At 42.4% G+C, this 24,554-nt stretch overlaps 1 protein-coding gene and 1 non-coding gene across 2 annotated transcripts; one reads left to right on the forward strand and one right to left on the reverse strand.

Moving 5' to 3' along the window:
* The first annotated feature begins 13,445 nt into the window (after window positions 1–13,445).
* Window positions 13,446–13,580, forward strand: LOC121475310. The gene has a single exon (XR_005983717.1). It is a non-coding gene; the product is annotated as a small nucleolar RNA SNORA42/SNORA80 family (small nucleolar RNA).
* A 9,933-nt stretch (window positions 13,581–23,513) lies between these two features.
* On the reverse strand, window positions 23,514–23,999 carry LOC121486910 (EP300-interacting inhibitor of differentiation 1-like). Its single transcript, XM_041748348.1, has one exon. It carries the CDS (start codon window positions 23,997–23,999, stop codon window positions 23,514–23,516), a length of 486 nt encoding a protein of 161 aa, XP_041604282.1.
* Between the last annotated feature and the right edge of the window lie 555 nt (window positions 24,000–24,554).

Here is a 24,554-nt window from a genome sequence, read left to right on the forward strand (position 1 = left end):
AATGAAGTTAAAATTCCCCACCAGGGATCCCTGGGTGGCGCAGCGGTTTGGCGCCTGCCTTTGGCCCAGGGCGCGATCCTGGAGACCCGGGATCGAATCCCACATCAGGCTCCCGGTGCATGGAGCCTGCTTCTCCCTCTGCCTGTGTCTCTGCCTCTCTCTCTCTCTCTCTCTCTCTCTGTGACTATCATAAATAAATAAAAATTTAAAAAAAAATTAAAAAAAAATAAAATTCCCCACCATAATCTAGAGTCCCTACTAGCCCCAGCAGTCGAGTCAAAATAGTGGCTTTGTACAGACACACAAAAACAATGTGCCATGAGGTCCTCTAGCCCTGAGGAGCATCCACATGTAAGGATGCGCAGGGCAAGAGTTGCCAGCATAGGCGCTGAGCTAATAGGAAGGAGCTGAGGGAGCAATGTTCCTAGAGGCCAATAGAAGGAGCAATGTAAGGAGGTCATGACCAACAGCAGCATGTGAGACTTGCAAGAGATCACTTCTAATCCCTTGGCTGAGCCTTTTAAGCATTAAATTTGTTTTGTTTTGGCTTCTTTGTGGGTTGTTTTTTGTTTTTTGTTTTTTTTTTTAACCCAATGCAGGGCTTGAACTCAGTACCCTGAGATCAAGACCTGAGCTGAGATCAGATGCTTAACTGACTGAGCCCCAGGTACACTTTAAGTATTAAATTTTTTAAAAAAGATTTTATTTATTTATTCATGAGAGACACAGAGAGAAAGAGAGGCAGAGACACAGGCAGAGGGAGAAGCAGGCTCCATGCAGGGAGCTCGACACAGGACTCGATCCCTGGTCCCCAGGATCACACCTCAGGCTGCAGGCAGTGCTAAGCTGCTGCGCCACCAGGGCCACGGTAAGTATTAAATTTTATATTTAGATTATCTTAATTTATATTGAGTAGGTAATATACTCCTACAGTTCAAAATTTAAAAGCTCTGAAAGTACCTACAAGTGAAGCTTACCTCTCACTTGACTCCCAATCCTGTTCCTTTCCTCAGCAGCAATGCTGCAAATGAGTTATTTATATCTTTCTGGTTATTTATATCTTTTCTCTTTATATCCTTCTATACATATGGAAGCAAAATCATAATATACACACAACACACATTTTTGTTTTTTAAACAAAAAGAATCATGTTCTGTGTGTGTACTAGTCAGTTTCCCACTTTTTTTCACTTATCAGCGTTTGATATCAATATATCAAGGACTTGCATATAGTTCTTACAATTGCATAGCATTCTGTGGTATGGAAATACCACAGTTTTAAAAACTGGCCTCCTATTCATGACCATTTGTTATTTATAACCTTTTGCACAAACAATTCTGCCACAAACTACCTTGTCATGTCACACATGAATGGGTATGTTTGTAGGGAAGATTTATAGAAGTGGCCTTGCTGAGTGAAAGGGACTTTGTGATTTTTTTTTTAAAGATTTTATTTATTGGGATGCCTGGGTGGCTCAGCAGTTAAGTGTGTCTGCCTTCAGCTCAGGGCGTGATCCTGGATCCCAGGATCCAGTCCCGCATTGGGTTCCCTGCATGGAGCCTGCTTCTCCCTCTGCCTATGTCTCAACCTCTCTCTTTCTGTGTCTCTCATGAATAATAAATAAAGTATCCATGAGAGACACAGAGAGAGAGAGAGAGAGAGAGGCAGAGGGAGAAGCAGGCTCCCCACAGGGAGCCCGATCTGGGACTTGATCCCAGGACCCTGGAACCAGGACTTGAGCCAAAGGCAGATGCCCAACCACTGAGCCACCCAGGCACCCCAGGAATTTGGGATTTTGATTGACTTGGCCAGTTGCCTCCATTAGAAATTGAACCATTTTATACTCATACCACAAATGTAGGAGGGTCTTCTTAGTATAGATTTTGATAGAGATTTGCTCCCATACATGAACTGACAAAATTAAGAAGTCGAGGAGGGCAGCCCGGGTGGCTCAGCAGTTTAGTACTGCCTTCAGCCCAGGGCCTGATCCTGGAGACTCAGGATTGAGTCCCATGTCGGGCTCCCTGCGTGGAGCCTGCTTCTCCCTCTGCCTGTCTCTCTCTCTCTCTCTCTCTCTCTCTCTCTCTCTAAGGAATAAATAAATAAAATCTTAAAAAAAAAAAAGAAGTCGAGGAAACCAAAATATAATTAAAGGCACTGTAATTAAAAAACAAAAGGAAAGAAAGAATCTTCTCTTTTGTGTTCAGAAGAGCTTTTGAAACTCTTTAGCACTTTCTCTTTGACAGAGGTTTTGCTAACTGCAGCCTACAGCTTTACTGACCACTGAAACCTGTCCTCTCTGTCCCCTTGTTTGGACAAGTGGCCCTGCCATTCAAATGCTAGTTCTATTAGAAATGTTGAAAAGAAAAAATCCTAGCTAAGTTAGAAAAGCATAGTGTAATGTAAAATACAGGCATGAATAAAATTTAAATAAATTTTTAAAAGGCCTGGAGACATATCAACCAATTACAATATAGGAATCTTATTTGGATCCTGATTTTCCAAGAAATTATATGTGTGTGTGCATAAAACACACATTCAAAGAAAGTTAATCCTTTATCCCTGACTTGGTATTTAATGATATCATAAAAGAATCATTGTTGATATTTGAAGTGTGATAATGATATTGTGATTATATTTTTTAAAAAGAGAGCTGTTACTCTTGGAGATCAGAGTAAAATATTAATGAGGGGAAATGACGTAATGTTTGAGAGTGCCTCAAAACAATGGTGCAGTTGGGGCTGGATGAATCAAGATTGGTTTTTTGTTTATATGCCACAGGCAGGCAGTGGAGTCTATTATAGCATTGCCTCTCCTTTTTTTTTTTTTTTTTAAGATTTATTTATTTATTTGAAAGAGAGAGAGAGCAGGAGCAGAAGGGGCAGAGGGAGAGGGAGAGAGAATCTCAAGCAGGTTCCACACTAACCAGAGAGCCCAATGTCACAACCTGAGTGGAAACCAGGAGTCCAAAAAAAAAAAAAAAAAGAAACCAGGAGTCCGGCGCTTAACAGACGGTGCCACCCAGGCACCCCACATTGCCTCTCCTTTTAAATATGATTTAAACTTTCCATAATAAAAAGGATATTTTCATTTACATTTTTAAGTGTTTTACAAACTACTATTTGCTCCTCAGAACAATGGGTTTTGATGGGATGCTTGAATTTTTCCATCAGATAGATTAGTAAAAGGTTTGGAGATGTTTCTCATAAAATTTTTTTGGTAAGAGAAGACGGAGAAGTTCTTATCTGCTCCACAAATGGAAGCATTGCTCCTATAGAGTTTGGAGCAATGAAGAGCAGTGGCACCACAGGGGTAGCTTCCCCTGAGTCTGTTTTGGGGAGCTGCAAAGATCTCACAGGAGATCACACCCAAGCTAGACAGGAAGGATGAATGGTGTTTACAGGCCAAAAAACAGGGAGGAAGCACTCCAGGCAGAGGGTAATACTGTATGCAACAGCTTGAAGGTGTGAGAAGAGACCACTGTAGGCATGAAGTAGAAGGAAAGAAGACGTGAATTGTAAAAGATTATATTATGCAAGTTTATCAGTCAGAATGTTGGTAGCTGCAAATGAAAAGTTTTTGGGTTTAAGAAGTTTCCAGGGATCCCTGGGTGGCGCAGCGGTTTGGCGCCTGCCTTTGGCCCAGGGCGCGATCCTGGAGACCCGGGATCGAATCCCACATCAGGCTCCCGGTGCATGGAGCCTGCTTCTCCCTCCGCCTGTGTCTCTGCCTCTCTCTCTCTCTCTCTCTGTGACTATCATAAATAAATAAAAAAAAAATAAATAAATAAACATTCCTTTAAAAAAAAAAAAAAGAAGAAGAAGTTTCCAGACAAAGATAAGATCTGGGTTAATTTGGTGGCTTGATGATATCAAGGACCCAGCTTCTTTCCATCTCTCTGTTCCCTCATGGTCAGTGTTTTAGAATTCATTCTTATGGACTGTGGTTGGCTGCTAAAGCAGCAGATACAATATCTTCAACAACCATGTTCAGAAGCAGAAAGGTTTTCCCAGAAGTGCCCCAGCCAACTTTCCCTCACTTCTCACTGGGCCCAGAGCCCTACTACTAAATCAACCATAGCAAGAGTGATGGAAGAGGCATTAGACGAACCATAGTAATACTTATATCTCTTTGGGCTGTGAGGGGACCTCCTTATCTGAATTTATGAGAGGGCAGCACTGAAACAATAAATAAAATTTGTAAAAGCTTTGCCATCAAGGAAGTAGGGATGACTGTTTTGTGAGTGCCAGAAGTGTCCTCTGCGAAAAGCTTTCATGAGATTAGACAGGCTTTCTTAAAGGGATTTACCTGCCATGACAAGAGGTTTGGATCTAATCCAATAGACTCTGGAAAGACCTTTTGAAATTGAGCTTGGGCATGATCAGATTTGCATAATGTTATAAAGAATGCTATGAAGGGAAATGAAATTAAGAGGCAGGGGTGCCAGTAATACAGGTGTTTTTTATGTGCTTCTAATTCTAAATCAGTTATATATCAGTAAACCAAAGCTGGCAGGTGGATAGATAACCTATGATGCCTGCTGGATTGCAGGCCACAAAAGGTGTTCTTCTTGGAGATCCTCCCCATGAACTTCATTGCTCTTCACCCTTGGGTAGAGTTAACCTAAGTACAAACAGTAGACTTAATGCCTCACTAGGATCCACTGTGATGGCAGCTGGTGGGGGTGGGAGGCAGGGGGCCCTAAAGGCCCCAGTGGTCAGGGTAGGAGGGGGCTGATAATGTTTGAATCAAAAAGGGCTGACACGGGATCCCTGGGTGGCACAGCGGTTTGGTGCCTGCCTTTGGCCCAGGGCGCGATCCTGGAGACTCGGGATCGAGTCCCACGTCGGGCTCATGGTGCATGGAGCCTGCTTCTCCCTCTGCCTGTGTCTCTGCCTCTCTCTCTCTCTCTGTGACGATCATAAATAAATAAAAATTTAAAAAAAAAAGGGCTGACATAAGTGCTGAGTTCTGCTGCTCTGCTCCAAGGAGAGACCACCATGCCCCATTCAAGGCACCAAAAGTGACAACCTGAGACTTTTACTTAATTTTAGTCATTATGCTATAAACTATACTCCCATCTATGATACATTCATCTGAGGGAAGTGCCCAAAAGCCATCTCATGCATCACTCAAGAACTTCATAAAGACCTGTCCCCTGACCTGAGAGCAATAGTGATACAAACAAAGTGCTACGCCTCCTTCTCTGTACTGCCAAAGCCTCTCCATTCATCATAGAAATAGTCTGCCACCACTACTGGCAGATCGTCAGCTGAGGCTTAATGTTCATATCGTGTCTCTGGAAAAGAGTGTTCAAACTTCTCTGCTGGAAGAGTTGCCTGTCCATTTGCCATTACCACAGCAGGGGCCAGGTTCTGAATAGCAGTATAGCAACCTCCTGGAGGCATTCAACCATGGCAGGGTGTCCACCTTGACTGAGGCTTGGCCCATGTGCTCCATGAAAACTGCACTGAACAGTGAGGGGTTGGAGTTACAAAGTGGAGAAGGAAACTTCTCTGCAGAGATCTACCCTCCCTATTAATGGGATAGGCTTTTTAAGTTATTAAACTTACTTTATAACATAATTTCCAAAACACTCTACTCATATAATGAAATTATTCAAATTATGAAAGAATCTCTCACTTGATGAAGTAATCACATGAACCCATTAGGTAGTATTTTCTCTTAATGTTATTATAGGGCATGTTTCCTGACCAATAGACACTTAACAAAAGGAGGGATTGAAAGTTTCTGTATTCTAAGCCACAGAACCAGAAAGTAAGAAAATTAAAAAAAAAAAAAAAAAAGGGAAAAAAAAAAAAAAGGAAATCTGAAATTCTAGTGGTGTAAAAAAAAGTTATATATTTGGATTTTCTTAGACAGGAAGCTAAAATTCCAGGCTCGTTTTCAATCCTGGATGACCATCAAACTGAGCTTGGTTTCTGTGGGCTGCACAGCTGGAAGCAGATGTGCATCAAGGGCAGGATGGCAAGTAGGCAATGGGGCATAGTCTTACTATTTGTTCACTGGATGTTCTTCATGAGATCCTTTCCCTTCTGTAGAAAATGAGGCAAGAATACATCTCCTTTGTATACCATTTGGTAATTCAGGAGTCTTTTCACTCTCACAGAAAACTCTAAGAAATATTGGTACTCAAGGTCTACAAGGCCAAAATCCAAACAGTATGGAGTCTCAGGGGGATGTACCAGTTGTTCCCTGCCATGCACCTGCTGCTCAGACCTTTAGTCTATCTCCGCATGGGGTTCCCTAGGCCGAAGGAGAATGTGCCTCCAAGACCCTTCTCTGTTCCTCTGGAACCTTCTACTTCCCCCTCTGCAAATAGTCCTTCCTTTCAACTTCTGTCAAATTTTCCCATCTCCCCATGTCTGCACTGGCCTGCCTCCTTCTAACAGGATTAGCAAAACCCTGGTCTTCTCATGGTTTTGAAGTTATCACAGCCAACAAGCCATTCTCCTCACTATCCAGTCTTGCCACAGAGTTTGGGAACCATGGTGTGGAATGGAAGGAAGAAGCACTTGGAGAAATAAGTGCATGTTTTTCTTTGGCTGTCACTAAGTGTGGGGAAAAAATCACACAATTTTAGCATAGCATAGATTAATCTCCTGTACTAGGCCCCAGTAGATCAGTGTAGCCATGGATTAAGAAGGATATTGCTCCACATGGTGAGACAGGCTGTCAGCATCTATTTGCCTGAGAGTTGGCAGGCTTTGTGCACAAAACTCACCCAAACAGGAGCAGCAGCCAAACACAATTAACTGCACCCAATAACAAAGTCCTGAAGGTAAAATTTTAAATGGCTTTTTTTGTCATTGTGTGTTTTGTTTTGTTTTGGTCTTGCAATGGGCTATAAACTCCATGGATGCAGAGACCATATGTATCTTGTTTACCTCATGGCTAGCACGGAAGAGGAATTCAGGAGATATTTGTTGAATTAAAGAGTAAGTGGATGTGATTTGTCACCACCTCCAGTCCTCCATCCCAGGCAAAAAAAAAAAGAAGACTGTCATCATGTATCTGGTTCTGGAAGCTCTGCAAGACCCTGAAACACACAGCCATTGCTTGGGCAGTCCTCTAATGAAATAGAATATGAAAAAGAAGGAACTCCTGGGTGGCTCAGCAGTTGACGTCTGCCTTTGGCTCAGGGCATGATCCCAGGTCCTGGAGTCGAGTCCCACATCGGGCTCCCTGCAGGGAGCCTGCTTCTCCCTCTGCCTTTGTCTCTGCTTCTCTGTCTGTGTCTCTCATGAGTAAATAAATAAAATCTTTTTAAAAAGAAAAAGAATATAAAAAATTTCCTCTCTAGGCATAGACATCACCCAATGTAGATTTGGTGCCTTAAGGGCTTCAATTCATTCGGGGTGATGCTCAAGCAGGTGCTGGATACAGAATGACAATATACCTGGATGACTGGATTTGTGAGCTCCTGTGAGATTCCCCTCAGAGCCCAGAAGTACTTGGGCAGAGAAGGGGACTTTTCAGAGGTTGGGAAAAGACACTGAAATTTTGATTATTACCTTAAGGTAGCCTCACTTACATATCTGTGTAAGCTAGTGAGAACCACGGAAACTCAGGTTACTTTTTTGGAGTTCAATCTTGAAACACTACTTGCACCATCCCTGGAATAAGAGCCCCAAACCTGTTGGGTATGGTAGCAATGACATCAGCACTGATGGAGTACTGCTGCAAGTGGCTTTGGGTAAGGTGGTCTGGAAGTTCAAACAGAAGGAGAATGTGAATGCAGTGCCACTAGAGCTCCCAGGAATAATTCTTGTGTGATGCCGTGGAATATATGAGGTAAGTGAGTGGGCTTGATATTTGGAAAGCAAACAGTGGCTCTTGCTCAAGACAATGTGCTTCTTTGGGTGCCTAACTGGCTCATTTGGTAGAGATTGTGACTCTTGATCTCAGGGTTGTAAGTTCAAGCCACACATTGAGCATGGAACCTACAGTAAAAAAAAAAAAAAAGACAATGAGCTTCTAAAATTTTGAACCTCTTCCTAAATAAAACAGGGAAATCATGACAAAAGGGGCCAGAGTCCCTACGTGAAAGAACACTTCTGAAGTCCTGAGCCTGAGAGTGTCCCTGTGAAGGTGACCATAGTCTGGAGTATGAAGGAGAAGCAATTAACAATTCAACCTCCTGAGGGAACTAAGGTATTGCCCTCATTTAAGCCCAGGGAAAAGGGCTTTGGTAGACCCTTTCAGAGAGTTTAATATGTGTCCCCTGCAGTTTGAGCACAGGGGTGAGCTAGTGCCTGACTCATATCTGAAAACCAAAAAACAAAAGGCTGTCTAGCTGCCCTGATGGTGGTGTAAGAGAGGTTACTAGGTTGAGGGCTACCAACCTTTCCAGATTCCTGGGACACTGGATTCATGATGTTTCCTGTGGACCGGGTATGGGGCCAGCAAGAGAGAAAGCTGACACAGGATTGTATTAGATCCTGTCCAAAATGGTCAATCAGAGAGATTTGGTGATCCTAATAAAGGGATGAGTTGCTAGACACTTGGAAGCTACAGAAAGAAGTATAGTTGACCAGTCTAAGGCATTGCCCTCATTAAAGGAGCAAGGAATGAGAAATCCTAGCAAAGTCAAGGATTTATCTCCAAGAAATTCACCAAGTGTCTAATTAAAGGAAGAATCAGCTATGCCTAATGATCCAGGAAGCACTTGTGCCACCTCATAGTATCTCTAGCCAAATCAGACCTCTCCTGGTCCCGTTAAGCCTCCCCCTCTCACCACTCCAACTCTAGAGGGATCCAACGTCTAAGTTAGCAAGATGAGGGACAAGCATGCAAAAAGACAAAAGAACAAAAGTTAATTTATTTCTCATGGAATAGTTCCACCATAAAGATTCCTGGGCTGGATAGTGAGTCCACTGCTTGGGGATCCAGCTCCTCCGTCTTGCTGATCTGTCATTGCCTAGAATACTGCTTTCAGCTGCGAGGTTGGAATGAGCCATCATCACATCTACAGAGTCTCTTCCAGCCGAGAGTAAGGGAGAAGGATAGGGGAAAGGGAGCACTATTCCTGCTATTGAGTACATTACCAAAAGATTGCTCACTCGCTTTATTCATACCCTGTTGCCAAATTAGTCACATGGCCACACTTAGCTTCAGGGGATACTGGGAAATGTAGCCTTTGTTTGGAGTAGCCACATATCCACAAAAATTTGGGAGTTCTATTAATAAGGAAGAGGAGAGGGGTGCCTGGGTGGCTCAGTCAACTAAGCATCCAATGCTTGATTTTGGATCAGGTCATGATCTCGAGGTCATGAGATTAAGCCCCTAGTTGGGCTCCGCTCGGAGCATGGAAGCCCCTCAAGATTTCCTCTCTCCCTCTCCCTCTGCTCCCCCTCCCTCCATGCACACTCACACACTTTTACTCTTGCTCTAAAAAAATAAGGAAGAGGAAGAAAATGAGCACTGAGGGACAATAGCAGTTTCTGCCACAAAGTGGCAAGTGAGAGATCTCTGCACACCTTGATTCCTAGTGAGGGCAGCTGATTTCAAAGAAAGGGGAGAAGCCTTTATTTATTGATTTTTTTAAAATTTTTATTTATTTATTCATGAGAGACACACAGAGAGAGAATCAGAGACACAGGCAGAGGGAGAAGCAGTCTCCATGCAGGGAGCCTGACGTGGGACTCAATCCCAGGACCCAGGATCATGCCCTGAGCTGAAGGCAGATGCTCAACCACTGAGCCAGGCAGGTGCCCCAAGAAGCCTATAATTTTTTTTTAAGATTTTATTTGTTTATTCATGAGAGACACAGACTGAGAGAGAGAGAGAGAGAGAGAGAGAGGCAGAGACATAGGCAGAGGGAGAAGCAGGCTCCATGCAGGGAGCCCGATGCGGGACTCTATCCCAGGACTCCAGGATCACGCCCTGGGCCGAAGGCAGGCACTAAACTGCCACCCAGGGGATCCCAGAAAGCCTAGAATTTAAATAAAGCTTGAAGTTTTTACCATTATGAGATTGGACCATTTAACTACTGAACTCTTTGGGGTATTAGAGTGGCCACATGACTTTCAACTACCTTCACATGACCAGAAAGCTTATAGAACCTGTCTCAAATTTTATCTAGGAGCAGGAGACTGGATCCCACAAAATGGGTTTACATAGAAAGAAATGAAAATAAAGTTACTTCCTGATCCTACCTTATATTAGGTAGGTACAATAGCCTGTAGTAACAAGAAGACCTTAAAGTGCTTAACATTATGCAACATCATTTCTCATATATAACACCCTGAGCAGGTTTGGATTCCAAGGGCAGATCTCCTTGTCGTGGTCAATTAGGAACTTAAACCAACAGTGGCTCTACCATTTTCAACTGTGACTTCCAAGGTCACCTTGGGTATCAAATTCTCAGTCAGCCAGAAGGGGGAAAGAGAAGGAAGAAGGAATGTGGGAGGTTTTAATAGGCCAGACCTGGAATTTGGCAGATACACTTCTGTTCACATTCCACTGGAGAGAGCTTGGTCATATAACCAATTTGTTGGCCAGGGAGGCTGGGAAATGTAGTCTGTGTACCCCAAGAAGAAAGGGGCATTTTGGTATGTAGCTGGAAGTCTCCATCCTATGCCTCATGAGTTTTGCTTACCCAGTATAATGGTTATAACAATGACTTATCAAAAATACAAAGTCTTTGGACCAAAGATGAAAAAATGTCAGTCTTGTGTCAGGTCCAGAGAATGAGACATTTAATATGTTGGCTGTAACTTTCCTCTAAGACACTGGAGGAGTTAAAGAGTCATAAAGGAGGAAAGAGAAGGCATGAGGCTGGTATAAAGCTTCTAGGTGCCAGAAGCTCCAGAAATGTCCCTGGAGTCAGTACTGACCGGGCTCTGGGGCAGAATGCTTAGAGTGGCATGTACACAGGGTTAGAATTGTGAAGAGCCACAGGACCATGCCATTAAATTTCACAGCAGATGTTAGAACACAAGGGAGAATCTCCATGTGTAGCTGTTAGATACCTCTTCACAAAAAGTAGAAAAGAAAGGGACTCTCACATGAGAGAGGCAATTCTGACTCACCCCATGAAGTCAGGGATGGTGGGTAGGAGTGGCCCACCCATCTCCCATGATTAGCAACATCAATACAGAAAGACAAAACGAAAAGAAGAAACTAAAGCATGTGCAAGAACCATCAGGAACTCAGGCCATGGGTGTAGTGCTCAATAAGGCTTAAAGAGCCAGCACCAGGGATCCATACCCAGGCAGTGACTTGAAGGCTGCCAAGACTAACCGGGACCCTGTCCAGCCCCACAAGAGGAGCACCCCTTGCACTCACTGTCTATCTACTGTTGTAGTCAGGAGAGCCATTTCCTAGCAAAGTGTAACGGTGCTCTGAACAACTACTGCAGACTGAGAAAATAGGATCTGCTGAGAGGTGCCAGGAAACACCAAGTGGCCACTAGCATAAACTATCAGGATGTTCAGTATGGTCCAACAGTATAGTTTTATGAAATAGTGTCCTACACCAAATGTCCCAGAACACTTCAGAATCTTCCACTGGTGACTCAAAGGGAGTCTTAGTATAGACTCTAAAGCCTGTAGTAGGAATGTGAGTGGCGCTTGCCCTACCACTATAGCTCCAAGCCAATGGAGCTTCATGAATGATGCTCCCATGGCCTACAGAGATACTGGCAGAGCCACAGACTCTTGGAGTCTGTTCAAAGCACTCATCTCCCAACATTTTGTTCCCAGGCTGTTCCCATTTCTGGTTGCTCCTGACTGAGTTCCCTCTCCTATCTTAGACTTACCTGGGACATCAGGCTCCCTGGCTTGGTGCTCAGCTCTCTGCAGGCCTTATCAGGGGCCCACTCTCCCCACTCTTCCAACTTCGGCTGTCTTGGGTAAGATGCTCTGTTCTAGCCAGCCCCTGAAGACCTAGAGCTTGCTTCAAATCTAAGCTGGTACCTCAACCATCTTCCAAAGGGGAGGATTCAGGCACTGATCTCCTGCATTTCTTAGGGCAACCAAAGGAGCTTTAGGCATGAGAAAAAAGCTCAAAGCAGATAGGATAGGGCTTATATGGTCTCCTACATCAACCTGGAGCACCCTCAATATTTTCCAGTAGGAGATACAATGAACTCTATATAGGACTCCAAAGCTTGAAGGGTCAAGACTCTTATGGTATAAGTAAAGCTGTTCCCAATAATGGACATGCCTGGCCTTATCTATGGGGTGTGCTTCTCCAAAGCAGTCTGCTAGGTAGGCAGACAGAAACCAGCAAGGACAGCCTTCTCTCTCCCCAAATGCATTGGGTCACCACTTGAACCAATTTTTCGTATAAAGTTGGTCAATTCTTCCTGAAATTTTAGTTGTCCAGGTTGGAATCCAAGCTGACAGGCAAAATTCTAAATCCTGGTGACAGATTGACACCTTCTCCTGCCTGACAGCTAAATTCTACCCAACCCAGTTCTGGGAATAATAGATAATTATAATTATCTAGTACCTATAATTCCCATACTCATTTTTGTTCCTCTTTAGCTTCTATATTTAGACGTAAGACCAGAAACAAACACCATGTTCTCAGCTTTACCTGAGCATGACAAGATCCAGGTACACAAAAATTTTCCTAATGTACTAAGAAGCTTGGAGCTTTATCAGGCTGCCTGAATAAAACCCCAGGAAAGCCACAGAGGCAAGAGCTATATCTCCAGGGCAACCTTTTGAACCAACAGGGCTCAGGTCTCCACCAACTGATTCATTAGGACTCCACCCAAAAAGTAGATTATGTACTCAGAGGGTGGTTTCCTTAACTTGTAGGCTCATAGTTGTCAGCTTGCAGGCTCCTATCTCTTCTTGTTTCAAGTTCCACTTGTGACCTCAGCCTGGACCTAAAGGCACAAACCTATGGAAGGCATCTGCAGACTTTCTACCACTCTGACCTTTAGTTAGGCTTTTTGAAAAAACATATTTATGAAGGTATAATTGGCAAACAACAAACTGGACAGATTTAAAGTACGTACTTTTTCTTAAGATTTTATTTATTCATGAGAGACATAGAGAGAGAGGCAGAGACATAGGCAGAGGGAGAAGCAGGCTCCCTACGGGGAGCCTGATGCAGGACTCCATCGCTGGACCCTGGGATCACGACCTGAGCCAAAGGCAGACATTCAACCACTGAGCCACCCAGGTGTGACTAAAGTATGCACTTTGACAAGTTTTGTCAGTTGTAAATATCTGTGAAACCATCACCACAATCAATGAGAGAACATCCCCAAATTTTTCATTCCCTTATATAATTCCTTTCCTTCTGCCCCACCATGCCCCCTTTCCCAGACAAACACTGATCCTCTTTGACACTGTAGATTAATTTGCACTTTCTAGACTTTCATAAAGTGACATCATAAAGGATGTGCTCTTCTTTATCTGGCTTCTTCCACTCTGGCTGTCCACTTTTAAGAGACACTATTCTATGCATGGGTTTGGATTTATGGCAGGCTTGTCCCCCTGGGCCTCTCATAGTGTCCCATGCCAGAGCAAACAGTGGCCCCGAACCATTGCCCGGCCTCTGTGCCGTTGGCTGCAGGCGCTGAAGCAGGTCGCACAGTGGAAAAAGAAAAAATAAAATAAAAATAAGAAAAGAAAAAAAAAATAAGGGACTCTATTCTAATGAAAGCCGATTCAGCTTAATAAATACTACCAAGAGCTCATGTCATTTGCCTGTGAAGCAATTAGGTGTCATAAATTCTGGTTAGGCTAAATAATTTTTCTACAAGGATGCCAAATCTACGTTCTGATTAATGGGTCTCTCTTAATCAGCAACAAGAAAAGTTTGCACTCGTAAGTTTTTGCCAAAACATTTAACTTTAAACATTGTTCCTTCCCCCCAATTCTTACCAAAAACTCAGTTAAGTGAAACAAAGTCCAGGTAGGATTCCTTGAAGGATATGCAGTACCTCCAGTTCTGTGGATTATGTAATTCCAGACATTCACAACACTATGAATTTTAATCACACTGTTTTAAACCTTTATATAATCTCTTATGATGAATTGTGCTTCATAAGTATGCTCTCAGCTTGCGTGGTCTCAAATAAGAATTGGGTATGATGCTGAAGAATTTATCGCTGAAATGGTATGATGTCTAGAATTTGTCTTAAAAGATCTCCAGAGGGGTGCCTAGGTGGCTCAGTCAGTTAAGCATCTGACTCTTGGTTTTGGTCCAGGTCCTCACGAATTGGGGTAGGTGAGGGTGTCTTCTGTCTTTACATGAGATCAAGCCCTACATCAGGCTCTGCACTCAGTGGATGTCTGCTTGGATATTCTCTCTCTCTGCCCCTTCACTCTCACTCAAATTAATTTTAAAAAAATCTTTTTAAAAATTATTTTAAAAGAAGATCTCCAGAAAAAAATAAATAAAAGTGGGAGAAGGAGACTGAGTATGGCCAAACTTTGGCAGTTGTTGAAGCTTTGTGGTGGACATAGGAAGATTTGTTATACTTTTCTTACTGTTTTTGTGTGTGTATGAAAATCATCATCATAAGCAGGGTGGGGGTTTGGGGGGTTTTGTTTGTTTTAAAATGAATTTTTTCAAGAATTTTCATTCAATGCCAAAGCCACGTGTTATTGCAGAATCTGTACATATTTAGAGAGCCCCCAAAATTGACTCTGCTCCTGGCCCTCTGAATTTCTAGCTTTATCAAACTGAAGTAGAGCTTGGAGGGCGAGTTGGGGTGGTCTGTTGAGACTGTATGAGCTCATCAATGCTCTCCTGGAGACTGTTAACCCAGAGTGGTGTTTCTATATAATTGATAGCCCATGGCTAGGAAGAAGAAATGGTTTTTCTTTTTTTTTTTATTTTTAATTTTTCTTTTTTCTTCTTCCTTTTTTTTTTTTTTTAACATTTTATTTATTTATTCATGAGAGACAAAGAGAGAGAGAGAGGCAGAGACACAGGCAGAGGGAAAAGCAGGCTCCTCACAGGGAGCCCAATGTGGGACTTGATCCTGGGACTCCAGGACCATGCCCTAGGCCGAAGGCAGGCGCAAAACCACTGAACCACCCAGGGATCCCAAGAAATGGTTTTTCTTATTCAGACTTGCATTGCTGTCGTGTGGGGAAGGCCCTTTCTGACACACAGCGGCCAGAAGCAGAGTGGCCAGCAGCCCACACAGAGATTTTTCAAAATAATCTCTATACCCAGCATGAGACTTGAACCTACAACCCTGAGATCAAGAGTTGCATGCTCTACTGACTGAGACTACCAGCGGCCCCAAGCAGAGTGTTTTTTGAATAGCTGTAAAGGTCTTTGTCATAGGGATATTGTTTGAGATTTTGTCAACTTAGCACTACAGTATACTTTTGGTAAGAAACAATGGCCAAATTTAGGGCTTAAAGAAAATAATATTTATCTTACTCCAATGCCTCATTGAACATAATCGTTTAGCAACAGTGATTGTAAAATTGTTCTATCAGAATTGATTTGTAGGTGTTAGTATCCCGACCTACCTAGAATTTGGAGGTCTCCTTTAATATTGGACAAAGAACAACAACAACAAAAAAAAGTTTTCCTTCTGTGAGATTAGTTTAGGAGTATATTGGATATAGGAAGAGTTTCTGAAAGAAATTTTAAGACTTCAAGAGTTTTTTTTAATATTTTATTTATTTATTCGTGAAAGACACACAGAGAGAAGCAGAGACTTAGGCAGAAGAAGCAGGCTCCCTGCAGTGAGCCTGATATGGGACTTGATCCCAGGACCCTGGAATCATGACCTGAGCCAAAGGCAGATGCTCAACCACTGAGCCACCCAGGTGTCTCAAGACTACCAGAGTCTTAATCCAGAATGTAAAAATTTAGTCTGAAACAGTAAAAGAATAAATACATTATGACCAGCCAAGAATGCAAAGACAGCTTAATACTTTAAAATACATTCAAATTTGTCACACTTGGGGATCCCTGGATGGCTCAGCGGTTTAGTGCCTGCCTTCAGCCCAGGGCATGGTCCTAGAGTCCCTGGATCAAGTCCCACAGCAGGCTCACTGCAGGGAGCCTGCTTCTCTCTCTGCCTTTGTCTCTGCCTCTCTCTCTCTCTCTCTCTCTGTGTCTCTTTAATGAATAAATAAATAAAATCCTTAAAAAACAACAACAACAACAAAAACAAATTTGTCACACTTATAGGCCAGAGGAAATAAACCATATGATCATTTTTATTATTGGCATTTGCTAAAATTAAACAATCAATACTGTATAGATAAAAAACAAAAGAATCATTAGAACCTAGGCATGGAAAGATCTTTATGCTAAGAATGTCTATTGCAAATCAACCACCACCATAATACTTACTGAAATATTCCTATGATATCAAGAATTAGATAAATTTCCTACTATAACCACTATTATTTTTTTCTCTTTATAACCACTATTATGAACTATTATTTATATTTCCTAGACAGTCATATCCAGTGTAATAATATAAAGAACCGAAATATATATTGGAAAAGAAGAGATTAAGGTATTCTTATTTGTAGACTTGATTATCTTCCTTAAAAATTGGAGAGTAAACTAAAAAAACATTAAATTCAGAAATCTGAATAATTGCAAAATTATATATAAAAGTAATAGATTTTCCATTTAACAGCAAGAGCCTGTTGGAAAATATAATTCAAAAAATTATCATTTACAATATCAATATATAAAATATTTGAAACAAACTGAAAAGAAACATTCACAACCTTGGGAAGATTACAAGTGTTTTTGAAGGCCCATAAACACTAATGCAAATACCCCAAGTACTTGAATGTGAACTTTCAATATTGGGAGAACCTCAATTTCTCCCAAGTTATCTATGAATATAAGGTCATTATGATGAGGGACAGAAGCAGGAAGGTGTTTACCCCTAGCCTGGAAGGCTGACCTAAAGCTTACATAGTTTCAGTAAGGATCAAATATGTGCTGATGGCTACATTCTTTAAGGGTCTCATGACTGCCTGTATATCTCACAGATAGTTAATATTGAATGATAAACACCAGAAAAATCTTGCAAAAGTAGTTTTAGAAGTAGAAATTGAAAGAAACTTTCATAATCTGATACTTCCTGCAAGCCCCCTTCCCTTTGATTGTATGTAACCACCAGCCTCACACCGCAAACAGTACAGCTTTTTCTGCTCATGGGTCCTATCTCCATGCCACTTAAATAAACTTACTAAGTTGCGTTAAAAACATCTCAAGAATTCTTTTTTGACTGCTGTGCTTAATGACCCTGCATTGATTATAATAATAATAATATGATTTTTAATATAATAAAATGTCAAGAAATGTTTGAAAAATAAGAATAGAGAACGGGTGTCAGAACCTACTAGGTACTCATATATGTTAGAAAGTTCCAATAGTGGGGCACCTGGATGGCTCAGTTAGTTGGGCATCTGCCTTTGGCTCAGGTCCTGACCTCAAGATCCTAGAATCAAGGCCTGCAGTGGGCTCCCTACTCAGGAAGGAGCCAGTTTATCTCTCCCCACTGCTCACACTCATTCTCTGCCTCTGTCTCTCTCAAATAAATAAATAAAATCTTTAAAAAAAAAAAAAGTCCCAGTAGTTAAAATGAAGTGTTGCGGTGCAAGACAATGAAACAAAATGCAAAGCCGCCAAAGAAGTCTAAGTATATATAAATTGATATACAGTAAGATGTGCAATTCAGGCCAGTGGGAAAAGAATGGTTTTGGTTCTATCCATTTCAAAAACAGTAATACAATAATTATTAGAATTGTCTCTCTGGGTATCCCTGGGTGCCTCAGCGGTTTAGCGCCTTTGACCCAGGGTGCAATCCTGGAGTCCCGGGATCGAGTCCCGCATTGGGCTCCCGGCATGGAGCCTGCTTCTCCCTCTGCCTGTGACTCTGCCTCTCTCTCTCTCTCTCCCTATGTCTATCATGAATAAATAAATAAATAAATAATAAATAAATAAATAAATCTTTAAAAAAGAAAAGAATTGTCTCTCTGTAAGCAAAATCAATTCCATATGACTATAAATGTAGAAACATTTTAATGTGGAAAATGAAAGCATGAGATTGCATTACTATATGCTTCTCTCAGTGAGTCCTTTGGCTCACTATAGATCCAACAGTTATTTCTTATCACACTTTCTTGAGGCATTGGCAATGACCAGAACATTCTAAGCACTGGATGAGAAAAATTCTGATTGCAACAGAATGCCTAGAAGATCACATCCCATAGGTCCCCTTCCCTGCCATGGTCATGGGCTGGACACGTACTGATCTCACCCATGATCATGGTCTCTGCTCTCTTGCACATATCCCCCCAACCTCTCCCTATAAGACTCTAAATGTCCATCTTCCTGACAGAGGTCGGTTGTTAAGGTATGAGCCTGCCATCTTGCTGGTCGTTGGCACCCAAAACAAATTCCTCCCTTTCTCTTTTCCAAACCCTTATGAGTCTTTGAGTTATTGGCTTCTTTTGCAATGAGTTTATCTGAGTCTGTTTGGCAACATTGTTGGCAAACCCAGCCAAGAGCTATACTTTTGCTTTTACCTGCTCCCTCTGGATTCTGGAGGCAAGGAGGGGTGGTTGGCCATGGCACTGCACCACGGCTTACTCCTTCATTTCCTGCATTAGCAGCTGTGATAAATTGTTCCATAATACTCTCTGGGTTAACCTTTAATTTTGTTCCATTCTTAAGGGAAAGCAGAGAGTACATAAATGTGACAGATCTTCCATGTTTATATATTGACATATTCCTCAACCTCCATCATCTTCTGGACTACCAATTCCTTTATAGTGCCCTGGGCTTTAGTACATCCACATTTCAACTCCTGCAATAACTAGGAGCTTGATTTCTTTTACAATGATTCCATTGTAAAAAGGGACTATACTTGGATGATTTCTTTCATGCACTTGCTAAATATTTAAGTGTGAATTCCTTAAAACTCTTGTGATAGGCTTAAGACAAGTTAACATTTCTCAACTCTCTTTTATTTTATATTATGTGTCCCTGTTGTACAATAAAGACTGCTCTTTGTTCCCGGCTTCTGGGAAGGAGACTCCATATCCTTGGCATTTCCCGAATAATAGGAGTATCTTTGTAACTCATGAGCCCCTTGGTCACACCTGAATTTGTGCTAATGAGATGACAGGACCAGGGGGTTGGTCACCAGAAAGACTAACCGTGTGATTTAGGTTTGGGGCTTTGAGTCAGGCCAACCTCCCAGCAGAGGAGGGTGGCTGGAAATTGAGTTCAATCATACAGCCAAGATTCAATCAATTTTGCCTACATAATGAAATGTAGTTTGGTGGACATCCAGGTTGGTGACCATATCCATGTGCCAGGAAGGTGAGGCACCTAGGTTCTACATGGAGAGGATGTAAAAGCTCAGTATTTGGTACTCTCCTAGATTTCACCCTACATGTCTTTTTATTTGACTCTTACCCAGGATGCAATAGGAAGCTATTCAAATCCAAGGGTTAAAAGCTATCAGAAGGGAAGAAGGGGAGGGGCAAAAGCAGGGAAAGAATGTATTTTATTTTGCAGAACCAGCAGTTTCAACCAAGGAGACACCTAGCTAGGTATTTCACCTGATAGCCCCTTGCTAGGTGTGTCTCACATGATAGCCTCTTACTGCAGACCTGCGCAGAAACCACCCCCCCACCCCGCCCCGAGATATCCTGAAGATACCCTTAGCTCATTATAATGATCTTCTCCTATGGGTGGAATTTTCCACCATTTTTTGAACATACGATGTATGCCCTAGTGTGCTGACATGCTAAGCCTGTGCAATTGAACTCAAGTGTATAAATAATAGAATGTATATGAGTGCGTTAATGTTGTGGGGGTAGGCCTCCTAAAGATGAGCCACATTGGCATGAACATTATTTTGAGTTTAAAGCAATCAAAACACAGCCCATTCAAGAGAAGCTCCTTACCTTCTCCTTAATGGCCTGCTTGCTTTTCATCAGCCTGATGTTTCATCATAGAGATCTATTAACAGAGATTCCTCTTTATCTTAGAAACTTATCTACATAATAGGGCAATCTTATTTTTTCAAACATCTCCTTTTCACCTTCCTGCTAATGGCCTTCCTCCCTTTGTATTCTCAGACACTACTCCTCTCCTTTGTTCACATAAGCTTCATGTTACCTCACTGTCTTTGGAATTTCTATGTGGAATCCCCATAGGTACACCTATTAAATTTGACTTTCTCCTGTTAGTCAGTCACATGTCAATTTGATTCTTAGTTTAGCTAGAAGAATTATGAAGGGCAGAGGAAATTCTTCCTCCCCAACAATGTATATGCAAGCTCCCTCCTCCCTAATATGCTGAATTAAAGCTTCATATACTAACCCAACAAGGACATAGTGCTTAGAGAGCTCTCTCGGTCTCCTCACTTGTAACAAGTAATACAAAGTTCTTTGCTTTCAACACTTCCTTGGGCTACATTCAATTTGATGCACCCAGACTGCTGAACCCATTGATTCAGTTACAATCTTTATTTGTTTCCTTTATAATAAACTGTGGTTCTAAGTATGTCATTTCCCTGAGTTCTGTGAGTCATTCTAGCAAATTATCAAATGAGAAAAGGATCAGGGACCCCTCCAGATTTAAATCCAGTTGGTCAGAGGAGCAAGTGGGGACCCCCAAACTTGTGGCTGGCCTCTGAAGTAAAAGCAGTCTTGTTGGGGATTATACCCTTAACCTGGGAATTTGATGCTAATTCCAGATGGCTCCTGTCAGAATTGTGCTGCAGTATTCCAGTGCCTTATCCACCAACATTCATGTCATTTCTTTGTTGTGCCCTTCCTGGAGTGTCTCTATCCTCATGATTTCATAAAGGAGGGAGGCCATGGAAGAGGAGATTTACCCAGAGAAACATTTCTGAATGCCTTTTGATGTGCATTCCTAAAATTTTACAATTTCTTGCTTATCAATTCTCTGCTCTGCTTTTTGTTTCTCTGATTTTACTAGATTATCCAGATATTGGCAACACTAGCAATGTATTTATATAAGTTTAACCTATCAGCCTTCAGGATACATTCTCCTACTTTCTCCATTTTTTTCCCCAGAACTTCCTCAGTTTTGTGTGTGTGTGTATGCGCATGTCTGTGTTGTTAAAATCAAGACAGCCTTCTCTCTCGGCCTATATCTCTGCCTCTGTGTGTGTGTGTGTCTCTCATGAATAAATAAACAAAATCTTAAAAAAAAGGGGGGGTGAGGGGGATACCTGGGTGACTCAGCAGTTGAGCGCCTGTCTTTGCCCCAGGGCATGATCTGGAATCCCGGGGAGGGCCTGCTTCTCTATTTGCCTGTCTCTGCCTCTCTGTGTGTGTCTCTCATGAATAAATAAATAAAATCTTTTAATAATAATAATAATAACAATAATAATAATAAAATAATAAAAACAAGACAACGGGCCCAAAATTGAGTTGCTTATGTAACCCCCAAATCACCAAACCAAGACCTAACTTAATAACAGTTTCGGCCCCTCCAAGAAATAGAATCTTAAATCAGTCAATCAGGAATCACATAATCAACACTAGATGGAAATCTGTCTGATAGATCTCTGCCATCCCCTAAAGGAAAGTACCTTGCCATAACCAATCCACTTTTTACCTCCTTGTTCCAGCTCCCATCTGCCTGTAAATGTCTTTCATTTGATACGGCTCTTGGAGCTCCTTTTTATCCGGTAGATGGGATGCATCATGAATCATTGGATAAAGCCAATAAAATCTCAGATTTACTGAGTTGAGTTTTGTTAACTGTGGGTGATATTCATTAACATGACCATGTATCAAAGAGGCTTACCATCGTGATGATAAAACCTTTACCATGAACAAAGTAATGAATAGTTTCCACAGAACAAGTAAGTGAGCGATTATTATACAATACTGGTCACTGCCACAAAGGCAAATATATATTGTTTAAATTCTCTGGATTGGAGGGGGCATTTTACTTTCCTATTTTTATTTTGTGCTGAGAAACACTGCTCCTACCCTAAGCTAGATTGAACTGAACTACAAAGGCCTGATGCCACCCACTCACCGTCTTTTTATGACATTGAGGATTCTTGTATCACTGAGACTTCCTGTCTTTTTCCACACACTATGGAATGGTCTCAGCAATGGTCACAGACTGAGATATTTCCTTTCTCAGTGTGGCCTCCTTTCTCACCTCATAGATTTCCTCTTTTTTTTTTTTTTTCACAGAACAAGAAATTTTATTATCTCAAATGCTGGTGCATAACCATTAGCAAGCTTAATCAAAAATAATAATAATAACAAGCTTAATCAGAGGAGGAGGCAGAGGGAAACCAGATACTGAGGTGGATTTCTGGGCAGGTTTTAAAACCTTTAAAGGTTGAGGGCATAATTGTTCAGTCTTTTTTTTACATGTAGGGCTTTCCTTTTACTTGACATTTTCACTTTAACAGTTCTTATATTATTAAGTTCAACCAAAATCCTTCACCTGTAAAGTTAAATGAAAAACAGAGAGCAAGTAAAACAATTTCTCTAGGATGTAAGAGTATTAGAAATAGTTTGTTCTTTCACATACATTTTAATGTCTAACTTTGAAATTATGGATGTCTTAATTTTTGAGTTTTAAAAATGGTAAGACAAATTTTCTTGAATTATAGATCGTAGTAGCTTTATAAATGATCAAGGTACATGTACAAACAAAATTTCAGATACGCTTGAAAACACATTTTGAGATATATCACACATGGTACATATTTCTTCTTGGGTTTGCTTATCTTTTTGGGATACTGAAGAATACCCAATTTATTTTACACTAAAAATTTAGCCTTTGAACACTGGCTTGGGTAGACCACGAAGTAGAACCTTCAGAGTTCTCTCAGTGGGCTTTCAGTCCAAATGATTCGGACATCTTGTGTCCTAAATTGGATGTTATTATTTTTTCTCATGTAATTAGTATCAGGGGATGTCTTGTACTGGCAGTTTGTCTGGGTCATAACTTATTCTTGCAAAACCATTCCTTATAGTGAAATATGAAATTTTCCTCAATGCAAGGAAAATAATCTGGATCAGTAACAAAGTCCACAGGTGTTTCAGGAACATTCTTGAAAACGAATGTCCACGGTCCTGAACGTCTCTTCTTCTTTAACAGTTCTCTTTCATAACTGCGCAGTCACTGCCCTACTCTATTCTGCACCGCAACAACAACAAAATTCTTTCGAAGATCAACTTTTCTCCTCGGCACCGATACTATCTACCCGGAACGAGCCCAAAGACAGTGGGATGTTGGGTCTCTCCTCAAGGAGCTTCCTCCTCTTTTTTTTTATTTTTTATTTTATTTATTTTTTTATGATAGTCACACACAGAGAGAGAGAGGCAGAGACACAGGCAGAGGGAGAAGCAGGCTCCATGCACCAGGAGCCTGATGTGGGATTCGATCCCGGGTCTCCAGGATCGCACCCTGGGCCAAAGGCAGGCGCCAAACCACTGCGCCACCCAGGGATCCCGCTTCCTCCTCTTTTAACGGCATTCAGTCACCCTGGCAATAACCTCATCAAGCCCGGTTCTTCAGGAGGACGACGGACAACCGTAGTGGAGAAGCTCTTCCATCAAAGCCAACTGATCAAACGGGCTCTTCTCCCAACGCATTTGAACCCGCCACCAGGGCGGGTTCTCAGAAACACCTCGCGGGCTCCTCCCGGGGCGCTGAGGCCGGTGGCCGGCACCGCTCAGGGGCTCCCCCTCCGGACCACCGCGGCCGTGCTCCCAGGCCTCAGGTCCCCAGGTCCTCAGCCCGTCCTCGCTCTCGCTCCGAGTCGGGCCGCTCGGGGGCTGCTCCCCAGGCCTGGGCGGGGCCTTCCTCCTCGCGCGCGGCTGGCGGGTGGCGGGTGGCGGGTGGCGGGTGGCGGGTGGCGGGTGGCGGGAGGGCTCGTGGCGGCCCCCGGCCCCGCCTCCCACCTCCTCCTGCCGGAGGTCGCCGCCGCCGCGCATCGCATCCATCCGCAGGCCATTGCTCCCTTCATTCACCGCGGACAGCTCGTTCATCTCCAGCATTGTACAAGCGGCTCGACCTCTGGCCAGGCGTCTTTGCAAGAACCTCACAGATGTCCTTTACCTGATTTTCATAGTGGCTTTCATGGACTGCTGGCTCCTGGGACCAGCCAGGGTGGTGCCATGGCGCATTTATCAACCACATGTCCAATTTTATTTTAGCTTCCCCAGAAGCAAAGCAATCACTACCTCTAGCTCTTGGAGGAGGGTTTTAGCTACTTCATTTAATTTTATGGGAACTTTCATAAAGAGGAGCCACATTTGATCTATGCCCTTTGAGCTGAACCGAAGGCCACGCACAGAAAAGGAAAAACAATCTGTTTATAGTCTAGAACCTCACTTTGAGGAAATTCCCGGGGTGGAAATGTGCTGGGTAATGCCTCTCTCCTAAGATGGCAAAAGATAGTATGCTAACACCAGGTACCCTAGCCATTGGCACATGGCTTCATCAACAGTTCCACGCCTCCAGTGTTTCTTCTATTGCCTGGTGTTCAGTCTGGTCTCAGCCATCTTGTTCCCTCCCACACTTACCAATTCATCCCCAAAATGTTGAAAATC

Source organism: Vulpes lagopus, chromosome 1 (assembly GCF_018345385.1).
Source record: "Vulpes lagopus strain Blue_001 chromosome 1, ASM1834538v1, whole genome shotgun sequence".
Taxonomy (NCBI): Eukaryota; Metazoa; Chordata; class Mammalia; order Carnivora; family Canidae; genus Vulpes; species Vulpes lagopus.